Here is a 27709-nt window from a genome sequence, read left to right as displayed (position 1 = left end):
GTATTTTAATGTTTTTGTCATTCCTAAAAAGCATTCTTTATAAATAATTAAGACTGAAGCATATTTTTACATTTAAAGCTATACAGTCATATTTCAACAATCAGAGGTATATGAAGATAGTGGTTATGGTCACATTTACCTAGATATATCAATAGGTTAAGTTTAATATACTAAATAGAGGGGTTTTTTATTATTTTTTTCTGCTCACTATGCACAGAAACAACAAAGAATTTATAATATAAATGCTGAATTAAACAAATAGTTTTTTACTGTATTATGTTACAAGGAAAAAGTAAAATCAAGAAATAAATCACAGCTACCTAGGTGGTTAATGGGATAAAAATTATTTAAATGTGTAGCACAAATAATTCGGACGTAATAAGCTAAATAAAATTTTAAAACATATACAACTTTTGTGTATTAATAAACTATCTACAGAAAATATTGTTCTTTTATTTGTAGGAAACACTAAAAAAAATTTAAAAGCTGAAAAAATGATGTCTTTCACATGATTTGCACTGCATGTGTGGTGCTGCATTTGAAGGAGAATAAAAGAATCTAACCAGTAAAAAATATATATATTAGAGGTTAAAAACAATTGTAGCTCTCTAAGTATCCATTCAACGTTTAAACATAAACAAATGCAATTTTTCTCAGTATGGTTTTAATGTGTATGCCACTACTATTACAAAACTGCATTCAAAATACTAACTCCTATAAAGGTAGATTTGAAAATACCTTCCTCAAGAATGTGCTACCCTTTCCTTAAAATCATTAAGATAATAAACAACATGTAATAGTGCAAGCAAATACTGCTAGAGATAACTACATTTCTCACTGCCATCATAATTTTCATTCATAAAAATTAAAACCCATAATTATATTAACTTGTAACAAAAAATAAAAATTATTTTGCACCCTGGTGCTACGAATGGATCGTACAGCTGTGTATTAATTATAATACTGAGCCAGAGGAAGGAGACAGGAATACGGACAGATTACAACATGGACAAGAAATACTAAAATTTGCAGCCACACATACAGAAGAATCAGACATAGAAAAACATTAAACTCTAACAGAGTGAAGAGGTGACAATATAAACAACAGCAAACACGCTGAGGAAGCACTTTTATGGTCAAAAGCCCTTTCCCAATCCTATATTTATTGGGTGTTACCAATAAGACTCGATAAATAAGGTGAGCTTCCTACTCTGGATATGACAAAGCTGCAAACTCTCAATAACTAAAGAGCAGGAAGAAGAAAAGTGCACTGAAATTTCTGACTCTACTCAGCAGGAGGAATTTGAAGAGGAAAAAATTTTTCACGGTATATTCATGTTCAGTAAAATAACAGTTAACTTAACACCAACTTTTCTAATTTTTTTTTTTTTTTTGCATACTACATAATAATTTATAAGATCAAAATTCTTCTCACTCAAATTCTAACATGAAGGTGATTAACAGTGAAGATGATACTTTGCTGCAAAAGTACAAGTAACTATTCACATACTTTACCCAACCAAGACTAATTTCATTTATAAAACATGTGGAACTTCTTAATACAAAAAATTGGACCCTTTCAATGGGCTTGAAAAATGATGACTACTACCTGATGAATGAGGAGTTATCACAATAATACCTCTAACTTCAAAGATCAACTCACAAATTAATACTGCATTCTGCAGAGTGCAAAAAATGCAATTATGAGTAACCATGTGCATAATAGTAATGAGAATATGAATATGATAATACTCTAGAGAAACACAAGAAACAACACAACACTGTACACAGTCCTCAATATGAGTACACAATATGGCTGTTCAAGCCATAATTTTTGATGATCACAGTACATGATTTCTATAACAATACAATAGTTTTATGATTTAGGCAACAATATGCTTTTATTTCTAAATATAAAAGTTTGTTTAACAGTCTCTCATAAGTAGAATACCAAATGACAGGCTGTATTATTCTAAGAATTCTTCCAATGAAGTCAGGATATCTGATCTGCTCACATGATGACGTTAAAAAGAACATATCCTGGGCTACCATTCAACCATTAGGGCCAAACATATTCAGGAAGCAACAACAGCAAAACTAACTTCTCTATTCATCAGGTAACTACCATGAGAGTTTGCAGCTTTCCTGTCACTAGAGTTGTCAGAAGCTATATTCTAAAAATTTAAAGGAAAACTTATACATATAAAACAGCTGCTTTTCAGTACAGCTCTGGGTTAGAGACAAAGGTGTTAGTCTATATACAAAACAGTAGAGGTCACTACCCGGTGCACTTCCAGTCACAGCAAGCCACTGAGCTCAGAAACTACAACAATTTTGCATCTAGGTGATTCCAATAAGTTCTCTAATGGCATGAACACCAGAGGTCAGCACCATTAGCAGCTGCCACCAATAGTCTTGCTGCTCCTCTGCAGGTGCACCATCATAATGATGCAGAATTCTGTTCACAACCTTGAAAAAATATAAAATTATGATTTAAATTAACGTAACATTAAATTAAATCAATTAACAAACTTTCACATCACTGTGTTTTTCTATAAATACACTTTTAGAAGTGAAGTTTTAATATACCTGATCTCTAACAACAAAGTAAAGATGTGCCTAAAACCTGAGACACCACTTCAAATAAATGAATAATAATAAAAAAAAAAAACTCACAGTAAAGTTAAAAAGTACAAGTATAATCACAGTCAAAATTAAGAAGCTAAAGAAATGAGTAAACCTTAAGGAAAGATGCTAAGCTTAAATTAAAATCCAAGCTAAAATTAACCTATACAAACAAGCAAGCATGACTGTCCATTTCTTATTTTCAAACCAGAAAGAACAAATTGGACAAAAACCACTTTCAGCACAGTGAGATTATCTGGCAAAGATTATCTAAATTATCTAAATTTAGATAATTTTTGGAGAATTCAGATAATCTAAATCCTCCAAAAATTCTAATCTGAAGGAAGGAAGAAAAGCAAGAAACAACCCCAATTACTGTAATTGGGGTTGTTTCTTGCTTTACATAAAAATGCAAAATTTTTAGGAAAAGGAAAAGAAAAAAATCAGCAAAGGGAAGAACCAAAAAGGTAAATTCAATAAACCTTGGGGGAGTCATTTGGTCTATACTTGTTGACTGAGGATGTGGTTTGTATTTAACTTTAGAAAAGCAAATAATTAACATGAAAGGAGATTAGCACCAGTGCTAATTAATAAGATAAGCATTGATACTTATCTATAACAAAAGCTCTATTGAATGATGGTCTGTGATTCATCTTCTGCATGTGCAATCTATAGCAATATGTTTTGATTTTTTTAGCATTGTGTTTATGCCTAGAAATATGAACTCTCAGGACTGTTACGGTTCTTCTAACATGGAGAGAGACTACTGCACATTTTGACATGTAGAGTGGTGGAATGTGCAATTATGTAATTTTTCCATATTGTAAAACTGTGACTTGAGTCATATTGGTCACAACATGATGCCACTCAGATCATATTTCAAGAAACAAATGCAGCACTAAAAATAAAATTACTCCTACAGAAATCACTCATTCTTGAGCACTCTTCATTTTGGGATATTGCTGGATGAAATGCAAAATACATACTATGGTCTACAATTGCTGAGTATGCACTTAATAATTTCAAGGTTTTGCAAGTTAATCTTCTTTAATCTGCCATTTCCTTTCTTCGTTCCCTTTTATAAATAATTTCCCACCCTCATGTTATTAGGAAAATCAAGAGCTGGGAGTTCACAGAACCAAGTTTTCTTCTTCGTCATTTATTCATTCAAAATTTCTGGAAGGGCCTTTGTGTATTTCCTGAAAATTACAATCTACAGAAATTCAAGATGTCAACAAGTATCTTCTAAATCTTCAGCCCATGCACAGTACTATAGGTTCTAATACCTCTTGTGTTCGGGATTTTCATTAAAAAAAAAAAAAAAATAATGCAAGCTTATACAGCATCAACCAAAAAAAAAAAAAAAAAAAAAAAACAAACAAAAAAAAACCCCTCACATTCCCTATCCATTTCCTCCAATAGTTTGTCTAGTTCTTTCTTGAATATTTATTCAAACTATCCACTTCCACACAACTATTTAAAACCATCCTTCAATTTGAATTTATGCCCCTGTCGTGTGTATAGTCTGAGCAAGAAGGAGAAGAATCCCGTCAGCATTGAGCTTTCTCATTCTATTCAAAGCCATAAACACTTCAATCAGATTATCTCACAGGTGCCTAGTCTCCAGACTCTGCAATTTGCAGAACAAACCTGATTAGACCATTCCTCTGTTCCTCTTCTTTTCACCCATTCCAGCAGATCTACTTCCTTTCTAAAATCAGGCCTCCAGACCTGTTGTTGTTGTTGTTTTGGTTTTTTAGGAGCATTAGCAACTAAGGCCATATTGCTCCGAGAATATGCGGTGGTCATTCCCTGACCTTTCCGCATCCTCCGTATTTGGTGGTGACGGGCTTGAACCCCCGGTCTAATCAAGAGCGTGTGCTACGCACTGTTGCTCCTTCCCACCTGGCTACGGAGGCGCCTCCAGACCTGTATGCAGTACTCAAGATGTGGCCTGATGATTGCCTTATACAATGGGATAATCACCTCCTTATCCCTGCTGGAAAAATTCCTGTATATCATTGATAAAACCCCATGAGCTGTCCTGGCAGCCTGTCTGCATGGCAAAGACAACTTCACATCTGACTGCACAATTACCCCCCCCCCCCACCACTGGTCTTTTTCATTTTCCCCTACACTCAATGTAGTACGTTAATCTTGGATTACTGCTAACCATATGCAGTGCTTTGCATTTGTCAGCATTAGATTTCAATTGCCATTTCTCTGACCATGTGCCTAATTTTTCTAGATCTTGTTGCAGTAGCATACCATCATTATTGTCATTAACCACCTTGCCAACCTTTGTATCATCTGCAAACTTAGACATTAAGCCTGATTAATAAATATAGAAAACAACAATGGGACCAACATCAAACCCTGGGGGACTCCACTGCTAACATTAGCCCAAGATGACCAGTGTCCATTAATAATGACTCTGTATTCTCCCATTAGCATTAGCATTAGCAGAGGCATTTGATGCAAGAAAGCAAGCTTATGCAGCATCAGCCAAAAAACAAAAAAAAAAAAAAAAAACACTTCCACTTCACCCCTCTGTTCGTTCGAAATACCTGTCTACCTGAGCTTTAAACTTATTTAGGCTATCAACTTTCACGACAAGGGATGAAAGTCTGTTCCACCAACCAACCATACGCTGGCTAAAGGCAAATTTCCGCACGTCTATCCTACATCCGTGTTTCCTCAATTTGAATTTATGCCCTCTCAGGCGATTATTCTGAGCAAGAGGAAGAATCCCATCAGCATTGAGCATGCTCAAACCATTCAAGGCTTTATACACCTCTATCAGATCACCTCGCTGGTGCCTAGTCCCCAGACACTATAATTTGCAAAACTTAAGCCTTTCTTCGTAAGAGCAACCCTTTGTTCCATTCACTAATCTTGTTGCCCTTCTCTGAACTCGTTCCAGCAGCTCTACATCCTTCTTAAAATGAGGCCTCTAGACCTGTATACAGTACTCAAGGTGTGGTCCCACTCAACCATCCCTCTATCCATTGCCTTATACAAGGGAATAATCACCTCCTTATCCCTGCTAGAAAAATTCCTATATATCATCGACAATACACCATGAGCTACACTTGCAGACTGTTTGCACTGCTCAGAAAACTTCATATCTGCCTGCACAATTATCCCTAGGTCCTTTTCTTTCTCTACCACTGTCAGTGTGGTACCACAGAGTTGATACACTAATCTGGGATTACTGCTTCCCATATGTAGTACTTTACATTTGTCAATGTTAAACTTCATTTGCCACCTCTCAGCCCATCTGCTCAACTCTTCTAGATCCTGTTGCAGCAGTGTATTGTCATTAGTGTCATTAACAATCCTGCCAACCTTTGTATTGTCTGCAAACTTAGACATTAAGCCTGATATACCATCATCAATATCATTTATAAATACAGAAAACAACAGTGGACCCAGAGGGCCTCCACTAATAACATTAGTCCACAAAGAGTAGCGTCCATTGATTACCACTCTCTGTCCTCTCCCACTCAACCATCCCTTTATCCCTAGCAGCAATTTGAATCCAATGACACACTGCTCCAATTTGTTCAGCAGTCTTCCATGTGCAACAGTATCAAAGGCCTTTCTAAGATCCAAGTATATAATATCAAAGTTATTCCCTGCATCCAGTTCTTTTGTGACTGCTTCATAGTATCCAATCAAATTGGTCAGGCAAGACTTCCCCTTAACAAAACCATGCTGTGTCCGAGCTATAACTGAAGTCTTGTCTAGATGATCCTGCAGTGCTGCTTTAACCAGTGCCTCCATTAATTTTCCTGGAACAGAAGTTAAACTCACAGGTCTGTAATTACTTGTGTCAGCCTTTGATCCTCCTTTGTGAATTGGGGTCACATTTGCACATCTCCAGTCTGTAGGTACCTCCCCTGAGTCCAAGGAAGCTCTCATAATTATGGCTAAGGGTTTGCTTACTTCCTTTTCCGCTTCCTTTAATATAACTGGATAGATCCCATCCACCCCGGGTGCCTTTTTTATGTTTATCTTCAACAATTTCTCCCCCACTTTACTCAGTTATTACAAGATTATCTAGCTTACTGCCAGAGTTGAATACACCTCTGGCATTCCCACCGATGAATAACTCCTCATGTGTGAATGTCGATGCAAAATATTCATTTAGTTTGTCAGCTACCTGAGCAGGATCATCAACAGTTGACCCATCGATATCAAGTGGACCAATCTGATTGATCCCCTTCCTTCTAGAGTTTACATAAGTAAAGAACTCTTTGCTGTTTTCCTTTGCATACTTTGCCAAAGATTTCTCGTAATCTGCCTTCATCTGCCTAACCTCCTTTGTAACTTGGTTTCAGACCAGCTTATATCTGTCATAGGCTTCCATATCACCCATTAATTTATATGTATCCCATGCATTTTTCTTCTCTGTCACATGTCTAATTAGTTCATCTGACATCCATTTAGGCCTAAATCTTGAACAATATTTCTTCAATATTCCTTAGTTGCTAATGCTCCTAAAAACCAAAACAACAAAACAAAAAACAAACAAAGCAGATCATGCACAAGATTTCAACTCAGAAGTTGACTGTGCTATCAACCTTAACAAAAATGGGATGCACAGAACCTGAAAGTTGCTTTTTTTTAATTCTGCTTGAGGTATATACATACTTGACCTTTAAAGGATTGCATTACTTAGATTGCATTACTTATTAAATGTATTTTTATTATTTTTTTATGAATAATTTAAAATTAAAAAATGTTGTTTTGCAAACCTGTTGTTAGTGAAAAGCTTATTAATTCCGTTGAAAATAATAAAAATAAGTTATAAACACAAAACTATTAGTCTCTTTCATTTTCGTGTATATATAAAACTATTAAGCATGTAAAATTTCAATTATATATACAATATGAATAATGAAATGAAATAGGTGTAGTGGTATGGTGAAATAGAAATAATAATTAAATATATGGAATATGGGCTATTGTCATTGCAGAGCAATATGAACACTCTGACCAAAATTGAATCTACAGTATAATATTTGAGAAACTATATGTATGAAAATTAATGAAGAAAAGTAGGACATATCTTAATATTTCACACCTTGAATTTCTTCCTCTGGCACATTCAGGAGATTCCATTCTGTGATTACTCCTTTTGAGGTGTTCACAGTGGAATGTGAAGTAACTGTTACGGAATTTCTCTTAAGCCTTCTGCTTTTTGTAGTTGCTCTGCTGTTTGTTGTTTGTCATCTAAATGTAGTAGTAAGTCCCCTGATTTTAGCTGTTTGACTCTTTTAGGGGAACTGTGCTTTCAAGGATTTTTGTAATGGAATGGTGATAGCTTCCCAAGGGTAGTTTATTCATAGACTGAATGACTAAGAATAGAATTAAGACTAGTGTATGAGTCTTCCTCTTTTACTGCCTGGCTGTAGATGTACTTGTTTCATCAAGTCTTCTGCTGGTTTGAGCAGCAGTTTGATGGTCTGCATTTGTCCTGTTTGCTCCTTTTTGCCTTCAAGAAGACTTTTCTGCCAAGGTTTCTGGTCTTGTCATGGGGAGGGCAGGAGCAGTGCTGCTAGGAGGCCAAGCGATTGAAGCATTAGTAGGTTAGTAAAATTAGATATATGTACTAAAAAAAGAAAGGTGAATTTCCTTTTTGTGTTCTTACTTGTGATTTTTCAAGTATAGAACTGATGAGTAAAAGACTATGGAACTTAAAAAAGAACTTTAATCACTGATCAAGTGCACTACAAAAGTTGCAGCAGGTTCACTTGGCCACGAAATATGCTTGGCACGTAGGCTGGCCCATTGGTGGTGGTACCCAAAACCATGAAATCCAAACATACTTCAATGTTTTAGACAATAATGTGCTACATACATTGGGGTAGTACCATGAAAATGGGTTTTGTCAGTATGAGCATGACAATATTCAGTGTCATACATGGATCACAATGACATTAAAAAGTGGGGTTGAGGTCCTCCAGCTCAGAGCCTTGACCTCACCCCCACTTAGAACCTGTGGGATGAACTGGTGCAGTGGACTAGGCTGTGGCCAAAACCGCTTTCCAAGAGGAATGGAAGCAAATTCTGGCTGACACCTACTGGAAGTTGGCAGAAAGAATTCCAGAAGGACTGAATTATCATATAGGCCAAAGATGGCCCTACTATGCATTAATTTTTGAATTAAAATCCCATTTTCAACTACCTGTGTGTATTCAAATACCTTTTGTCTTATACTGTACATACTACAAATACACTAGAATTCACAATAAATTAATTTTTGTGGAAATGTTCCTTGAGTGCTTAATCTGGTACCACACAAGGTTGCTGTATATATTTAATGTCATATAAATTAGTAATTTTATTCATAATTTCTATATATATATATATATATATATATATATATATATATTCATGAATATGAATACATGCATATATTTAAGTATGCTGCAAGTAAGAAAGTCCTTTGGCCCTTCCATTAATAGAACTAAAAGGAATAATAATGCTGAAATTCTGTTATACTTCAACATTATCAATAACATACACACTGATTTATGATGTTAAAATAAAGTATTCCATGTTTAAAATGTTACTCAAGAAAACCTCATTGAAAAGTTAGGTGACTCCATATTCGACTAAATTAGAAAAAAAGGAGATTAATTAATTTTTTGAAGATTTTCTTAATGCTTAGTGAACAAACTTAAAGAAAATAATAACATGTGAAAAAAATTATAAAAAATAATGAACTGCAGAAGATGGATTCATATTTGAGTTCTTTTCAATTTATCAGTAATATTCACCATTTAATATTACACTGTTAAATACTATTTTGTAATTATGTTGCAATACTAAACTTGTATACTGGAGACAAGCGTGCAAAAATAAACAAGAATTACCTGATCGCTATCTCAATGTGCATCTTTTGTTTCAGTTGCACAGAATTCCAATAAATTTTCTTTACCTGATTTATTCACTGGGTACTGGTCTGCTGCTGAATTTCAATTTTCTCCACAGTCATGTCTGGATTCATCATTGTGGCTTCCTGAATGGCTTCAGCTAATGCTCTGTCATGGTCAATAGGATCACCATCACTTTGTATTGTTATCTTTTGTTCCACTCGTGTTTCCATTACTCCATCCTTCTCCATTTTATACTATTCAAGTAACAAAATAGAATTACAAATATCATATCTGCTGATTTTATAAGAATGATACAAAAAACATTCAAAAGCCAATTTAATAGTAACACTTAAGGACAAAAAAGATAAAACAGAAATGGATACACTTTCCTAAATACTATTTTACTTGAAGGAAAAATAATAAAACTGAATCCCTAGGTGCCTCCGTAGCCAGGTGGGCAGAAGCAGCAGTGCATAACATACACTTCTTCATTAGACCAGGGTTCGAGCCCGTGACCACCAAATACGGAGGATGCGGAAAGGTCAGGGAATGACCACCACATATCCCTGGAGCTAATGCTCCTGAAAACCAAATAAGAAAACAAACAAACTGGATCTCAAATATATGCGCAGATCTTTGTTAAAATATCTGCACATATATAACACAGGAGGAATTATGGGTTAACCTATTAATAAGAAATTTGGAAAATTTCATATTAATAGGTTATTTCACATTATACAAATTTCATATTATACAAGGGTCCAGAAGAATATTCTAAATACATCTCAAAATTTTGAAAAGGATCAGAACTTTGTTACAATGTGCAATGTTTCTGAGTGAGAGTGTGTGTGGTGGGGGCTATGAAATCTGAATTGGACCTAAAACATCCCTGGGGATCAACAATGTAGGTGCTAGATGACTTTCATCAACCGGTGAAATACCACCACTTTGCTTATTGGAGGCTTGAAGTGGTGAAACCCATGTTTAGTCTCTAGAGCAAAGTTTCCGGCATCCCCCTCCCCCAATACTTCTCCTCCAACCCGTGCACGGTACTAAGTGCTATAGGTTTTGATACCTTTCGTGTTTGGGGTTTTCATTAAAAAAAAAATATATATATGATAAAACTTTGGTAATAATTTTGAAGAGGTAAAAATTTTACCTCTTCAAGTAATGCTCAAATATTTGAGACTAATATAGGTTTATTGGGTGGGGGTGGGAGCTTCAAAACAATTCATGCTTAACCCTTCCCAGGGACTAACAGAATGCACAATGCAAATTTTGTATCAATCTGACTTTTCCTGACTGAGTAACATCCAAAGTAACATCATAATTTATACAAATATGTAGGGAAAACTCAAAATTTTACCCAAAAAAGTCAAATTTCTACTGGTCCCGTTTTAATGGACTTTGGGATTTGACATGACAAATCTTTCTAAAAGACCCTACATATAAAATTTCATGAAAATCTGCTCGTGGGTTTTTCGTTACAGGTGAAGAAAATAGGTGCTTTACACAATTGTGAATGAATCTAAAAACAACTGAAAATATAGATAATTTAATTGCTGCCACTTGCCTATAGTATTTAGAGGTTGATGAAATTAAATCCATGTCAGGAAATTATTATTATAGTCTAGCTAAACATTAACTATGGACATATACATCAACATCAATTTAATACGGTTGTTTATAAAATAGAGAAAAAGACTAAGAAGTTTATATCCAAGAATTTTAAAGAAAGAGTTTTATGAGTTTTACAATGGAATATATATTCCACCCCAGAAAAGAGTAAGAATAATTTTGTATACAAACCTACCACTGTTTTAAATATCACCATTGTTACACAAACTGCTCACAATCACAAAAACGGTCAGATAATATATAATTTAATGATGAATTTGTAGGTATGATGATGAAAGGTAACACAGATTACGGAAATTAAAACCATAATCTGTGTTACAAATGGTACAATTTATTTTTAAAAGAAATTAACAATTTCACTTTATAATTTAAAATGTATTTCAATTAAAAACATCAAAAAATATATGGAAGTAATATTTTTCTATGCTAATTTTGTTGGAATCGGATTTAAAATATAAACAGCAAGACTGACTTCTTCCATAACGTCTTATCTCTTGTTTCCTTAATCTAATTGAGTGACAGCAAGTTCATGCCCCCTAACGTAAATGTAAAGGGCCCTGATGTTAAAAGAAAACACGATGAAAGAAAACTAAACCCCAAAAAAATCAAAACTAAATTATGGAAACAACAGAAACTTAATCTGGTATGTGTTTCCATTACGGAATCAAAATGAATTCCTACCTAAATTTTAAAATAAAACTGCATGCTGAAAAAAGTAAAACAATGAAATAAAACTTTTAATTGACCATGACTTACCAACACATGAAGAATTGATGAAACTTTTCACTTTCTGTTGAAAGCAGTTTCATCAATTGAACACATCTTCAATTGATGAAACTGCTAGCAGAAAGTGAACATGCTTTTGAAGTTGATACAAAAATTTAATTTTTGTCTGTTGCTGTTTTGTTATGGGCCGCCGAAGCCTAGTGGTCAGGCATGGGAGTGCATAAGTACACGTGCTTTGAGTGACCGGGGTTCAAGCCTGTGACTGCTGTTTTTTGTATTCTGTGTATCTTGTAAACTCCTCTGAGCGTTTGGTCATCCCGGAGTATAAACAGAAAAATTATTATTATTATCTTTCTCATGTCAACATAAGAAACCTCTTAATGTTGACATGAGAAATATCAATGCCTCTCTTCATTCTTGTTCTCCTATAAAAGTTGAGATCTTCCTACATAATCTTCTCCTTCAGGAACTCAGCTGCTTTTAGAATCTTTGATATAACCTTGTTTGTTAATTCAAGTTTTTTTCTGCTCTTCATTTTCATCTTCTTCTTCTTCACAAACATCTTTATTGGAGTTCAGTAGTTCTTTTAACTCCTCATTTTTTAATTCCTCCTGCTCTATATCACTAAATCCCTCACCTCCAATAATGTTTAACAGTTTAATAATTTTCTGAACTTCTGTCTGAATAATATTGAGATCTTGTGAGTCACTTCCTGTTTCAGGGAGTAGCTTCTTCCAACAGTTTTTCAAAGTTGACTTATTCATTTCAGTCCATGACTGTTCGATTATTTCAATACCTGTTAGTATTGTGAATTCAGCCCAACATTGGCGCACGTTTTTATCTGGAAATTTTTCAATTTTATCAACAAGATTTGCCAAGCTTCTCCTCAGATAATAAGATTTAAAAGTTGAAATGATCCTTTGGTTCAGGGGCTGTAAAATTGATGTTGTGTTCAGAGGAAGAATACAAGTTTTACATTTGATTGCAATGGAGATGTGACACTGGGTGACTTGGAACATTATCTACGATAAGGAGCACTTTGAATGATAAATTTTTATTTTTCAGATATCCTTCAACTTCAGGTATGAAACAATGCTCTAACCAGTTACTAAACAGTGAGCCAGTCATCCATGCTTTTCTATTCGATCACCAGTAAATGGGAAGAGAGGATTTATTTTTGCCTTTCAAAGCCCTTGGGTTTTCTAAACGATACACTAATAAAGGCTTGCATTTATAATCACTAGAATCATTACTATGAAATAGGAGAGTGATTCTGTCTTTTGACACTGAATCTAGGTGCAACTTCTTCTTCTTTGGTTAAATATGTCCTGTCAGGCATTTTTTCCCAATGGAGTCTAGTTTCATCACAGTTAAAAATCTGATCTGCCACGTATCTTCCCTCTTCTATTACATTTTTCAATTCCGGTAAAAAAAAATTTCCACTATCTCCACATCAGCAGAAGCAATCTCACCAACACAGCTTTAATATTATGCAGATTTGCTCTTTTTTAAAATCTATCGAACCATCCCTTGGATGCACTGAAACTTGATTCACCATTTGCACTAGCAGCATGAGACTTTATGTGATATGTTGGGCCTTGCACCTGATCATATTAGAAGTGAGGGGCACATTTCTATTCTTTTGGTCTTCGGATCCAAACATTCAATAACTGTTCCATTTTTTCAATAAGCGTATCGTGTCGACTAACAAAAGTGGATTTTGCACTTGCAGAGTATGTTGCCAACATAATGCTTGCTTTAATTTTGTCCTCACACTTTTTAATTGTTCGTATTGATGATGCATTGCACTCATATTCTTTAGCTAAAGATGCATACGTTCTTCCTTGCTCTATTTTCCCCAAAATAATCATTTTCTCATGCAATGACAGAATTTTTCTGGATTTTTTCTTCCCAGAATCACTTTCGGATGCAGAGGCATGCTTTGAAGCCATTATGTTAGGGTTACTATTGAAATAAAATATAAATTCACTCAATGACAAAACACACACAATGAAGTCACTTTTCACTCAACTTGGAAACTCACACTGACACTGTAATTAGCAAAGACCCAAGCCAACTAAGGGGTCGTTGAAGCATTACATAACATTGTTTCTGAGAACTTCTGAATTGAAAGGTACATAACGAAAAATAATATTGTAATAAAAAAGTACGTACAATGTAGAGAGGCTAAATTTTGACTGATTGCGAAATTGCAAAGTGCCACAAAACAGCTGTCTCTGATAACAAAGTTGCTTAGAATGAAAGTAGCACGGCTGAGTCAGATACACTGCTTTTGCAAACCTTGGGCTGTGTATCGCAAGATCCATGTTGCATGGATTTCTACTGCATAAGTGCGAATCCATGCACGGTGAAGCTGTGCTTCTGGTGGTCACCTGTAATTAGAATTAACCACTTACAAATGAAAAAAATCACACAAACACTTCTGGCACTCATGTCCACAACAGAAACTGAAAGTATATACTGAGCTGATATTCTCCTCATTAAAAAGAACTACCTAATGGCAGCTCAGAAGTCCATATCAAAGAATAAAATATAACACATGCACATATTTGCACATCTGAGAATAAAAGAAAATCAAATCATGAACCTGATTAAAATCCAGAAGAAAAGTAAACTTGCAAAAGTAAAATCAAGTGCAAATCATGAATACTTCAAAAGCCATAATCTTGTAACTTTTAATAAATACTTATACATTTTATTTATCACACTAATATATTACTTCTTATTATCATTATAAATGTATTATTTATTAAATCTTAAATTTGCTGTTGTTTTCTTAATTATATATTTTTTAAATAACTCACATCTGTATTTATTTTCATTCTGTAATTTGTTTAGCAATAAAGAAGAAAGGAAAAATTAGTTCAGTCAAAATAAATATTAAAAAAAAAAAAAAACAGTAACTAATAAAATTCATAACTAACTGTTATTGTCTCTACGGTCCTTGTCTTGCTGGAGATGGTTGATGAGCTGATGATTTCTCCCAGGTCTTCTGGTAAAGGTATACCACTGTGATATACTGCATTTCCAGGAGGTAATGGAGGAGGTGGTGGAGGAGGAGGTGGAGGCGGCATCTGATCTACTGGATATGCAACTTTCCTAGTTTCAGTTTGTACCACTGGAACATTAGTAGTACTATGTTGAGCACTGGGCATAGTATTAGGATCATACTTAATAGCCTCAGTTTTCACAATGGCTGACTATAAGAAAAGGGTTTCACGAAATTAATATACACAGATTGAAAAAGTTGACAATATCAATTAAAAATGACTGCCTTAGAAGTAAAGGGATTTGTGAAGTAGAAAGAAGAAAAAGGAATGTAGATAAAGAAGAAAAATGAATGCAGATATTGAATTTACTATTTTATAATAATACAGTAATATTAACAAAAATAAATAAGATAAACAAATACTGAAATGTTTTATAATAATAGCAACTTCAGATAACTGAAAATATTTAAAGACCATAGTATATTTATCCTTTAGAATAATCAGGTAATATACCAAGAATTCATTTGTTCCTATACTGGTCGTATGGCATTGGTATTTATTGTATGATTTGGTTGCTTTTAGCACAAATTATTATTTATTACTTTATATATATATATATTTTTTTTTAAATTTAATATTTTTCCTATAACGTTATACAAATTGACACAATAAAAGATGGCAAAATACAAACTTCCACTGTAATAACAGCAAAAATTATTATAGCTAAGACCTGTTACATGATAAGAGAAGTAACTTTGTATTTTATTTGCAATCCATACCTGAAGCTCATCCAATGGTCCAGTTACGATCCGGGTACTTTTAGATAATTGCTGCGTGACAGTTTTCTGTTCTGTAAGGTTGGTATTTGTTGTTTTTGTTGATGTCACTCCTCTTTCAGGAGTTGCAGTTTCTTGCCCAGAAAGCTGTTTAGTGGTTACTGTTGTGTATGATGAAGTTGCTGTAGTTGCTGACTCAGTAAATGCTGGTGATGTACTTCTTGCATCCACCTAGAAAATTACACAATAAAGCAAAAGTTAAAATAATTCATTGCAACTACACTGTCTGCCTTGCACATTTAATTTTCATAATAATCATGAAAATTAAATGTGAAATTAAATATTTATCACCTAATTGTGAAATTTTACTCATTTTACTATGTATTTATTTCTGATAACCTAGAATTTATGTCTTGAGAAAACTAAATCAAAATCAAACTGTCTGGCCTATCATTGCTGAAGTGAAGTCACTTGATTTCTCTATAAATCACTTTGCAGTTAGTGTACATTTTTGTTTAGTTTAGCTATTAACAGTTTTTGTTATCCTAAGTGTAACTTCTAGTCGACAAAAGGCTGTCATATGCTGTTGTTTACAAAAATTTATACTTTGTAACTAATTTACTGCACTTGAAAATGAATGGTAGCTGTATTCCTCTCCAGAGGTAGCCGTTTGTAATTAGTGTTCCACTGAAATATTCTTTTACTACATCACCAGCTGAGGGAAGAAACTGGGTGTTTACAGTAATTATTCACTGACAAGTCCTGCTGTTTACAAAAATTACTAGGGAACTGAATACATCAAAGAGATATACAGCCACTTTCATCTATTTTCTCCTCTTAGAAATACAAGTCCCAGAAGCGTTTTGTGTTGTGAGCTTATGATGGAGTGACGTGGTGGTTCTTCTGCATAACTATTTTTAATTTTTATTTCTCACTGTCCAATATTTCCATATTGAATAGTGGGAAATAAAACCCACTGTCTAATATGGAAATCTTTGACTGTGGGAAATAAAATATGAAATAATAAAAGTGGAACAGTGGGATAAATTTTTATAAAGAGGAAGAACAAAAAGAAAGTTAGATTCTATGGAGAGAACACGAGTTGAGAACACCTGAATATGACAGAACAAGTGGCAAGTGTAATCAAAACCATTCACCAAGTCTGTCTAAAAGCAAATCAGCTCCAGATAATAATAAAAAACAAAAAAAAAAACCCAATGCATTATCAAAATTTATATTTGAAATATGGCCTCTATTATTGTGATAATGAACAGAATCCATCTGTGTTTAATATGTGAGCAGAAACTGCAGAGATTCATGGACTTTATGTCCAGTGATTATAATTCACAAGGGATTGCATACCTTGCCGATATATCTGATAAACAATGCACTAAATCTATCATTTCAAGGTAAAAAACATGACACTTTTCATGGCTAATGATAAAATCTCTGCATTCAAAGATAAAATTATTTTTTGGAGAAAGATAGTTGATATAAGACAATATGATACCTTTGATACTTTTACTGTCCAGAGCCGACCCCAAAATTTGTAGGGCCCTAGGGTCTTGTGCAAAACTGATGTAGCGTGTTTTTGTAATAGTGATTTTTTTTTTAATTTTTCAAATTTTACAGTAACTAAGACAATTTTATATTATACAGAACAAAAATTTTAAATATGAATAATATTTAATACATTAATCAACAATATTGTTTTGAACATTTGAGTGTGGGGCCCTGTTTGTTAGAACTAGTTGAACATACTTGTGGCCAGCACCGACTACGTCTTGTTGAAAAAAAAATCTCTGCAGTCAAACTTCCAGAAAGCAAGAATTGATCACCTGACACAGCTGTTGATCTCTTTTGAAGGATATTTTCCTATCAATACAGACATTGAAAATTACAAGTGAATATAGACATTGAAAATTACATCTAACCCTTTCTTAAAAAACTGAAACTGCTCTGTCCTATCCACAAAAGAAAAAGAACTGATTAATAGTTCTTGTGCCACATCACTCCAAGAAGAAAAGTTTTTTGTGTTCAACTGTCTTCGTTCTGGAATAGTTTGTTAGATTTTATCATAATATAGTAGACAAATAAGTTCATAAAGTTTTACCATTTGTGACAACTTATTTATGGGAATGTTGCTGTTGTTGTTGGTATGAAAGTTTCACAACACAAGGGAAACTGTGGCCAATATGTGTGTGTCAGCATCATTACGTTCATTTTAATGATTTAGGATGGATATATCAGAGTGTATTTATTATTCCTAGATGTTTAATATATATAAAGAGCTCACTTAGGTTTGCTTTGTCACCAAGTACATGAGAGAGGGTTAGAGGAGCTTGCAAGTTTGCTAATGATTGGAAGGATGTGGTACGAACAGCTGAATAGATTGGACAATCAATCAGGATGTGCCTTACTATAAGTTGTATCTGACAGACAGAGCAGAGCGGGGGATCTTCTCTTAAAAGTAAATGTTTGTGAATGAGGAAGGTATGCCCAATGCGCAGTCTTGTTAATATAACTTCCTCCTGTCTATTTGTACATGAGCTAGAATGCCATGAACATAGATTTTTTTTTATTCTGCGAAGTTTATTGCACGATTGGTCCTTCCAAAGTTGTTTCCAGGTGGAAGTATATTTGGTACGAAATACATCCCTATAATCTGTAAATGGTACAAACTGAAAGTTATCTTGTATATTAAGATCTGGATTTTTTGCAGCTTGGTCTGCATGATTATTTCCTGGGATTCCAGCATGGCTGGGAATCCAACAGATAGACACTTGTTTTCTTGCTTTATGCAAAACTCCGAGTTGTTTTTTTATATGCTGAATCAAGGAATTTGAAGAATATTTGCTGTTCTGTAAAGCTGCTACTGCACTAAGGGAGTCAGTATAGATTAGAGCAGGTAGAAGTTGATGCTTGGTAATATCATCCAGTGCTAGTTTAATAGCATATAATTCTGCTGTGAAAATACTACAAACACGAGGCATGGAGACATATAATATATTCCGGTAAAACTACTGCGGCACCTACTGAGTTGTTCGATTTTGAACCATCCGTGTAAATCTGATGACCGTTTCTATTTTCAAAACTGTGCAGTGCATGAAGCTTCTGTATAACGATTGGAGAGATCTCTTTTTTATTCCTGTTTGTAAGATGTGATATGGACAGGGGCTTAGAGGGGAACAGGTATCCTGTGTGTTATCAGACACTCAGCCTAAAACACTGATGGATCCAATATCTCTCTATTACAGAAGATTTAGGAGAAGTCCGGTTGGCCCGCCTCCCTAAAATCCACTCATGCACACCTTCTCGATGGTAAGCCCTGTTATGTCACTTAGGTGGCAACGAACGTGTAGAGTGGTTCTCTTCAAGACGCCTGGTCAACGTGAAGAGGAAAAGACCAAACCCTCCAGCATATGAGAGCACAACAATACAAATGGCCCTCAATCCCCAGCAGCTTTCACTCTCCCTCTTACGGCAGCGAGAGGATCAGAGTGGAAGCAGAGGGTGCTAAGAATCTCTGGGTACGACCAGGCTGCCATGCACGGAAACTGAACTTGGCCTGTTATAACGTACGATCACTCATCGGTGAAGACAGGATATTAGAGCTGGAAAAGGAATTAGAAAATGTGAATTGGAATATCATCGGTTTGGCTGAAACAAGAAGAAGAAATGAATCACTTATAAGTTTATCAAGTGGAAATCTGCTGTACACCAATGGAAACAGTGAAAGGAGTGAAGGTGGAGTTGGGTTTCTGGTCCATAAAGATTTTAAAAACAACATTTTGGAATTCAAAAGTACATCACCAAAGGTGTCAAGACTAATACTCAAGATTTCTAAGAGGTACAAGCTAAAGATTATAATGATTTATGCACCAACATCGAGCCATGATGATGATGTTGAAGAAATGTACACCGAAATTGAGTCTTCTAGATGAGCAGAAAACCCACTACACTATTATTATGGGGGACTTCAATGCTAAGATTGGAAAAAGGCAAAACAGCGCAGAAAGAGGAACTATAGGAAATTTTGGAATTGGTGAAAGAAATAAAAGAGGTGAAAGACTTGTGGAATTTGCAGAATCTCAAGGACTGTCAGTAATGAACACTTTGAACACTTTTTTCAAGAAAAGAGTGAACAGAAAGTGGACATGGAAGAGTCCAAATGGATTAATAACTAATGAAATCGACTTCATCCTCACTAACAGAAGATATATTGTGAATGATGTTACCGTCCTGAATAAGGTAAATGTTGGAAGTGATCACAGAATGGTAAGATGTACACTTGATATAGATGTAGGAAAGGAAAGGAAAGGAAAAAAACTGACTCGAGTAAATAATACAAAGGTCTTTGAGATAACAGAGGAGGAGAAAAAGCAGTATGTACTGGAACTTAAGAACAAGTTTGAGCTTCTGCAGACTGCTCAGGACCAAGATATCGACGAGGAATATTACAACCTTCTGAAAGTGATAAAGCCCAAGAAACCTATAGGGAAACAGAAATCCAAAGAAGAAAAAATTAGTCAAGAAACACTTGTCATGATGAACCAAAGACGACAAATGAAGAGCAAAAAAAACACTGACAGGGAGAAAATTGAGTATACTGAGTTATGCAAAGCCATTAGAAAGAGACTCAGAGAGGACATAAGAAGATTTAACACAAGAAAAGTAGAACAAGCATTAAGGGAAAACAAAGGATTTAAATCAGCAGCCATGAGCAGTAATACAGAAAGACAAATGATACTAAAACTGAAGAATAGCGATGGTGTACTTATAAACAGCAGAGAAGGCATAATTCAAATAGCAGAAGACTACTATAGAGAATTATACAAGGAGCGAGGGAATGATACCAGCAGTGGGGAAGATGGATTGCAAAGTAGCAACACATACGACATACCCGATATTCTTCCTGATGAGGTAGAACATGCATTGAAGAAAATGAAGAATCGGAAAGCCCCGGGGGAAGATGAAGTTACTGTAGAGTTGTTAAAATTGGGAGGAAGAGACATAACACAAAAACTAGCAAGGCTCTTCACAAAGTGCATTAGAAAAGGTGTGATGCCTAAGCAGTGGAATAATGCAATCATAGTTTTGCTGCATAAGAAAGGAGATAAATCAGAAATTGGAAATTATAGACCAATTAGCTTGTTATCCCACATCTACAAGTTGTTCACAAGGGTCATTACTAACAGATTAGAAAGAATACTTGATGAGAATCAACCGAAAGAGCAAGCTGGCTTTAGGACAGGATTCTCAACTATGGATCACCTTCATGTAATATCACAGCTAATGGAGAAAGCAAATGAATATAAAACACCATTATGCCTGCTGGCATTTGTGGATTATGAAAAGGCATTTGACTCCATACAGCATAAGGCAATGTTTCGGGCACTGGAAAGACAAGGCATAGATACCCCATATATTATGATTTTGAAGAAAATATATGAGAGTGCTACCTCCTGTATTAGACTAGACAAAGACAGTAGCAAATTTAAAATCGAGAAAGGAGTTCGACAAGGAGACACAATATCTCCGAAGCTGTTTACTGCTGCCCTTGAGGAAGCTTTCAGAAGATGAGACTGGTGGCAGAAAGGAGTCAATGTGAACAGAGAGTACCTAAACCATTTACAATTTGCAGATGACATTGTGGTTATAAGCCACGATCCCAAAGAATTAGAGGAAAAATCTTAATCAGTTATGCACAGTTAGTAAGAATTTTGGACTAAAGATGAATATGGCTAAAACAAAAGTAATGATGAACAAGTATGCCACGGAAAGGGAAATAATGATTGAAGGAGCAGTAATTGAAAAGGTGGAGTCATATACTTATCTGGGACAAGTTATTAGCTGTAATAATGATAAATGGCTGGAGGTAAAGAGAAGAATAAATTTTGGATAGATAGCATTCAGGAAATATAGTCACATACTGAAAAGCAATATCCCAGTTTGTCTGAAACGTAAAATAATGAATCAATGTATACTCCCCACCATGACTTATGGAAGTGAAACTTGGGCACTCACCAAAAGAATGGAAGAGAAGCTGAGAACTACACAGCGAAGAATGGAATGAATTATATTGGGAATCATACTGTTAGATAAGAAGAGAAACACATGGATTAGGCAGCAAACTCAAGTAAAGGACATTCTTATCAAAACTAAAGAACTAAAATGGTCTTGGGCAGGACACAAAGCTCGAAGACATGATGACAGATGGACTAAGAAAATAACAGAATGGTACCCAAGAGGAGCTAGAAGAAAACCTGGAAGACAAAGGCGGAGATGGATAGATGAAATTCATGAGTTTTTGGGTAGTAAATGGATGGCCAGTGCTCAAAACAGAAGGAACTGGAAAGTTGCTGGAGAGGCCTTCATCCTGCAGTGGATTGAAAATGGCTGATGATGATATGGACAAAGGCACAGTCGGAATCCAAGGAAGTTCTGAGTTTATATCTACTGCAGAAATGTGCTGGAAATTTATTTCCCAAAATTGAGCTAAGTGTCTGAGACGCAGTCCTACTGGTTTATTTTCGTTTGGCTTGAAATCATAATTCCTTGTCCATGGTGGATCGTGAATAATGGACCTATTTGGATGTGATGGCTGACTGTATATTTTTGCCGCATACATGCACAGTAGATAATCTCATTGAAGGTGCAGTGGGGGTTCCGATGCATCCGCATACAGGCTGTAAATTGGTGAAGTTCTAAATGCTCCTAGAGCTATGCGGAGAGCATTATGGTGAATGGTATCTAGGCGACGTAAGATGCTCCTTCTTGCTGAAGCATATATAGGAGATCCATAATCCAAACGAGATCTAATCAAAGTTTTATATAATAGTAATAATGTGGACCTGTCGGCTCCCCAGGCCATTGAAGATACTGTGCGCAAGATATTAAGTTTTAAGAGGCAACTAGTTCGAAGTCTTAGTATATGTTCATGAAAGTTTAGTTTTCTATCTAATGTTAAGCCCAAGAAGGAGAAATTTTGAACAACAGGTAGAGCAATTTTATTTCAGTATAAGACTGGTTCAGGATGAAGACCATGCATTTTACAGAAGTGTATAACAGCTGATTTTTTCTCAGATATTCTATATCCATTATTTTTAGTCCATACTTCTATTTTGTTTATGGATAATTGGAGCTGTTGTTCTATTGTGTTCATGCTTTGTGATTGAAATGAAATGGAGAGATCATCTGCATACATACAGATTTCCAATGATGGTGGTATAACCTTTGTGATATTGTTCACACGCAGTGCAAACAGGGTTGCACTTAATACTGAGCCCTGGGGAACCCCTTCCTGTTGTATATATATTATAGATAAACAGCCTTTATATCGTACCTGAAATGTTCTGTCAGCAAGGAATTTTTCTATAAATTGTGAAAGTTGTCCTCTGTATCCTAATTGAAATAGATCTCGCAGAATTCCGAATCTCCATGTTGTGTCAAAAGCTTTTGCAAGATTTAGATTTACCATCACCACATGCTGCTTTCTTATAAATGAGTTTCTAAGATTTGTTTCCACTTTGACATGTAGATCAAGTGTCGATCTATTTTTTCTAAATCCAAATTGGTGGGGTGATAAAACATTATCTTTTTCCAGCAACCACGTAAGTCTATTATGCACCATTCGTTCAAGGATTTTCCCTAAGCAGCTGGTCAGTGAAATCAGGCGATAATTATATGTATAGGAAGGATCTTTTCCGGGTTTGGGAAATGCAAGGACAACTGCATGCCACCATATGGATGGGTACAGGTTGTTCAGAAAAATTCTATTATATAGAGCTAGTAGGATTTCCAGACAATCAGAGTTTAGGTGTTGATTCATAGTATAATAAATGCCATCGAGACCCGGTGCGCTATTAGGCAATTTTTTAATGGTTGTAAGTAATTCCTCTTTTAGAAATGGTAGATTATAGGGATGAGATGTCTTGGTAGAGAAATTCAACTTACTCCATTCAGCTTACTCTTTATATTTTTGAAAGTCAGTGTTGTAGCTTGTAACTGCTGATATGGAAGCGAAAGAGTCAGCCAGAATTTCTGATATCTGCTCTGTTGCAAAAACATCCTGCCCTTTCCAATGGAAGATTGGAGATTGTGTGCTTGGATATTTTCCACTTAAAATCTGAATTTTTTTCCACACCAAACCAGGACTCGAGTTCCTAGTAAGTGTGGAAGCAAACACGATCCAAGAATTTTTCTTTGCTTTTTTCTAAATTCTCCTCGCTTCAGCTTTGGCTTTTTTATATGCAATCAAATTGAGGGTAGTTGGATATTTTCAGAATCTATTCCATGCACGATTTTGTTTCGTTTTTGCTGTTGCACATTCTGCATTCCACCAAGAGTTGTACCATTTATGGGAATGTGGGTTTGCCAAATATTGTTACACAAAATCAAAAAAGAGAAACAGAATTGACACCTAATTTCAGCAGAATCAAAAATCTATCACAGCAGGTTTCTCATTAGATTCACTGAGTAAGTCTATTTTTTTTTAATTTTTTTTAATTTGGAATACCAGGTAGTAGATAACTCTCATCAACTGGTGCAATACCACTTTGCTTATTGGAGGCTTGAAGTGGTGGAACCCATGTTTAGTCTCTAGAGCTAAGTTCCGGTCACCCTTCCCCATCTCTTCCATCATGCAGTATGATTGATGAATTTTGAGGTTATGATGGACATCATGGCGAGATCCATCTTCCTTACATTTCGAGGGTACAGCTCTAAAACGGTGTTCACAGGCCGGCCACTAGTTAGTACACCGGATCGAACCTATTGGTAACTCTCTAGGAGGCTTCCGGATCAGCTAGTGTATAATCTTGCTACATCTACTCTGCCAGAGACTGGGGGGGGGGAATTCAAAGTAATGTGTATGTAGGGGGCATTGTCGAGGCCACGTTATGTCAAGGATCTGGGTATATTCTTACCAAGTGTACGCCATATCTAAAAATTTCATTACTTCATACATGTCCCTCCCCCCGACTTTTTCTTACTATTGAATACACCATGAATTGTCAAACTAATAGAGTAAGCTTATCTACAAAAAGATCTACACCTCCCAAACACTTCCTAGTTCATTTCACAAATATATGTGGACTCAGTTCTAATCTCAATGAGGTCCGTTTCCACTTGCAAACTGCCAAACCCCATGTACTTAAGAGTAGGAGACCAGAAGAATTATTTAACAAGTACAGGTCACCGTTGAAAAAAAGCCGTGAATTAGGGTTGAATTTGAAAGTGTCTGCAATTCTGCCCAGACACGACAGGAGGGAGTATATGATGAGAGCCTTCTTGATCAATTAGGCCCTGGAAAGATTGTGCAAGGCTCAAGGGGAAGAATTTTTTTCAGCCTGGTCTGTACTTGTTAACAGGAGGGACTGCTTCTATAGGGATGGGATACACTTAAATAGAAAGGGTGCAAGAATATTTGCTGATGCTTTTGAGGCAGCATTAGGTGGGTTGGAAAACTGCTAGCTTGGGGGGATATAAGGACTAATAGATTAACAGTAGCCACCGGCAGAGGTGAAAGTGATTCTTGCACTGCTTGTATTGCAATTAGCAGCAGCCTGGAAAACAAGATGCAAGGTAGTTCAGAGCCTGCTGGGAGTCATTGTGGTAAAAGTAAACATGTGGGTTGTGTTAGGGTAGCTAAGAATAGGAACAGGTGCATGTATACTTGCGTGTACACCAATGTTAGGAGTTTGGTAAATAAATTTGATGAATTTGAGGTATTGCTCAGAACATCAACGGCAGATATTGTTGGGATATCAGAGACGTGGTGTCACAGAGATATAAGGAATTCAGAACTGGAATTTGGAGAGTACAATGTGTACAGGAAGGATAGACAAGATAGGAAGGGAGGATTGTTATTTGTTATTTGGTTTTTAGGAGCATTAGCAACTAAGGCCATATTGGTCCAGGATATGCTGTGGTCATTCCCTGAGCTTTCCGCATCCTCCTTATTTGGTGGTGACGGGCTCGAACCCCAGTCTAATCAAGAAGCGTGTGCTACGCACTGCTGCTCCTTCCCACCTGGCTACGGAGGCGCCAGGAAAGAAGGGAAGAGGTGGTTATACTATTAGTTAAGAAACACACAAAATTCAAGGAAGTGAAGCCAGTCGACATCGCTAGACAGTGCAGTGTCGAGTCAGTTTGGTGTGACATAAGCATTGGGAGATCAAAATTGAGGGTAGGAGTGTGCTATAGGCCTAATGACTCTGATGAGTATAATAAGAAACTGTACAGGGAAATAGAGTGGGCCAGTAAATCAGAGAGTCTTATAATGGGAGATTTTAATTTCCCAGATATTGACTGGAATTTGGGGGCTGGTTACTCACACACTAGCAGGGCTTTTGTGGATTTATTGGATGATTGTTTTCTACATCAGCATGTTCGGGAGGCAACTAGAGGGAGTAATACTCTTGATCTGATTATCAGTAGTGATTCTTCTTGTATTAAGAATCTGCAGATAAAGGAACCACTAGGTGGCAATGATCACAGTGTGCTGAAGTGGGATTTACTCAAAGATTTAACTACCATTAGGGGTAAAGGGAAGGGTTTTTGCTTTCGTAAAGGTGACTACGGTGGTCTGAGACCACATTTAAATTCTATACGGTGGGACCGACTGATGATGTTACCAACAGTAAATTCAAAATGGGAAGCATTCAAAGAATTTATCTTGGAAGCTCCTAGGCTTTACATGCCAACTAAGAAATATTGTTAAGGGTTCAGGCCTAAATGGATGTCAGATGAACTAATGAGACATATGACAGAGAAGAAAAATGCATGGGATACATATAAATTAATGGGTGACATGGAAGCCTATGATAGATATAAGCTGGTCTGTAACCAAGTCACAAAGCAGATTAGGCAGACAAAGGGAGATTATGAGAAATCCTTGGCAAAGGACGCAAAGGAAAACAACAAAGAGTTCTTTACCTATGTAAACTCTAGAAGGAAAGGGATGAATCAGATTGGTCCACTAGATATTGATGGTTCAACTGTTGATGATCCTGCTCAGGTGCCTAACAAACAAAATGAGTTTTTTGCATCTACATTCACCCATTCAGGGAGGAGAATGCCAGAGGTGAGTTAAACTCTGGCAGTGAGCTGGATGCTTTTGTAATAACTGAGAGGAAAATGGAGCAGAAATTGTTGAAGATAAACATAAAAAAGCATCCGGGGTGGATGGGATCTATCCAGTTATATTAAAGGAGGCAGCAAAGGAAGTAAGCAAACCCTTAGCCATAATTATGAGAGCTTTCTTGGACTCAGTGGAGTTACCCATGGACTGGAGATGTCCAAATGTGACCCCAATTCACAAAGGAGGATCAAAGGGCAACAGAAGTAATTATAGACCTGTTAGTTTAACATCTGTTCCAGGAAAATTAATGGATGCACTGTTTAAAGAAGCACTGCAGGATCATCTAGACAAGACTTCAGTTATAGCTCGGACACAGCATGGTTTTGTTAATGGAAAGTCTTGCCTGACCTATTTGATTGGATACTATGAGGCAGTGATAAAAGAACTGGATGCAGGGAATAACTTTGATATTATATACTTGGATCTTAGAAAGGCTTTTGATACTGTTGCACATGGAAGACTGCTGCACATATTGGAGCAGTGGCATCAGAGGCAAATTGCTGCTATGGATAAAGAGATGATTGAGTGGGAGAAGACAGTGTGGTAATCAATGGACACTGCTCATCGTGGACCATTGTTATTAGTGGAGTCCCTCAGGGTTCTGTATTGGGTCCATTGTTGTTTTCTGTATTTTAAAAATGATACTAATGATGGTATATCAAGCTTAATGTCCAAGTTTGCAGACGATATGAAGGTTGGCAGGGTTGTTAAGGACACTAATGACAGTACGCTACTGCAACAGGATATAGAAAATTTGAGTAGATTGGCTGAGAGGTGGCAAATTAAGTTTAAAATTGACAAATGTAAAGTACTACATATGGGATGCAGCAACCTCAGAGTGACGTATCAACTCTGCGGTACTACACTGACAGTGATAGAGAACGAAAAGGACCTCGGGGTAAT

General features: G+C 35.9%; 1 protein-coding gene across 6 annotated transcripts in view; it reads right to left on the bottom strand.

The window, feature by feature from the left end:
- Nucleotides 1-1397: 1397 nt before the first annotated feature.
- Nucleotides 1398-27709, bottom strand: part of LOC150086618 (uncharacterized) — a 344793-nt gene continuing 318481 nt past the window's right edge. For 4 of the 6 annotated variants that reach the window (XM_090372628.1, XM_090372627.1, XM_090372630.1 and 1 more), the window contains 4 exons: nucleotides 15667-15894; nucleotides 14822-15097; nucleotides 9575-9766; nucleotides 1400-2469 (listed from right to left, as the gene is read on the bottom strand). In XM_090372628.1, the coding sequence (XP_090228754.1) occupies nucleotides 9584-9766; nucleotides 14822-15097; nucleotides 15667-15894 (687 nt within the window). In that variant the 3' untranslated portion in view covers nucleotides 1400-2469; nucleotides 9575-9583. Of the gene's footprint in view, nucleotides 2470-9509; nucleotides 9767-14821; nucleotides 15098-15666; nucleotides 15895-27709 lie in introns of all 6 variants that reach the window. The other 2 variants (XM_090372632.1, XR_016546895.1) reach the window with 2 other exon arrangements.

Source organism: Mastigoproctus giganteus, chromosome 4, assembly GCF_048544385.1.
Source record: "Mastigoproctus giganteus isolate SK-2022 chromosome 4, ASM4854438v1, whole genome shotgun sequence".
NCBI lineage: Eukaryota > Metazoa > Arthropoda > Arachnida > Uropygi > Thelyphonidae > Mastigoproctus > Mastigoproctus giganteus.
The sequence above is the reverse complement of the archived record's forward strand: the minus strand, read 5'-3'. Positions and strand labels throughout refer to the sequence as shown.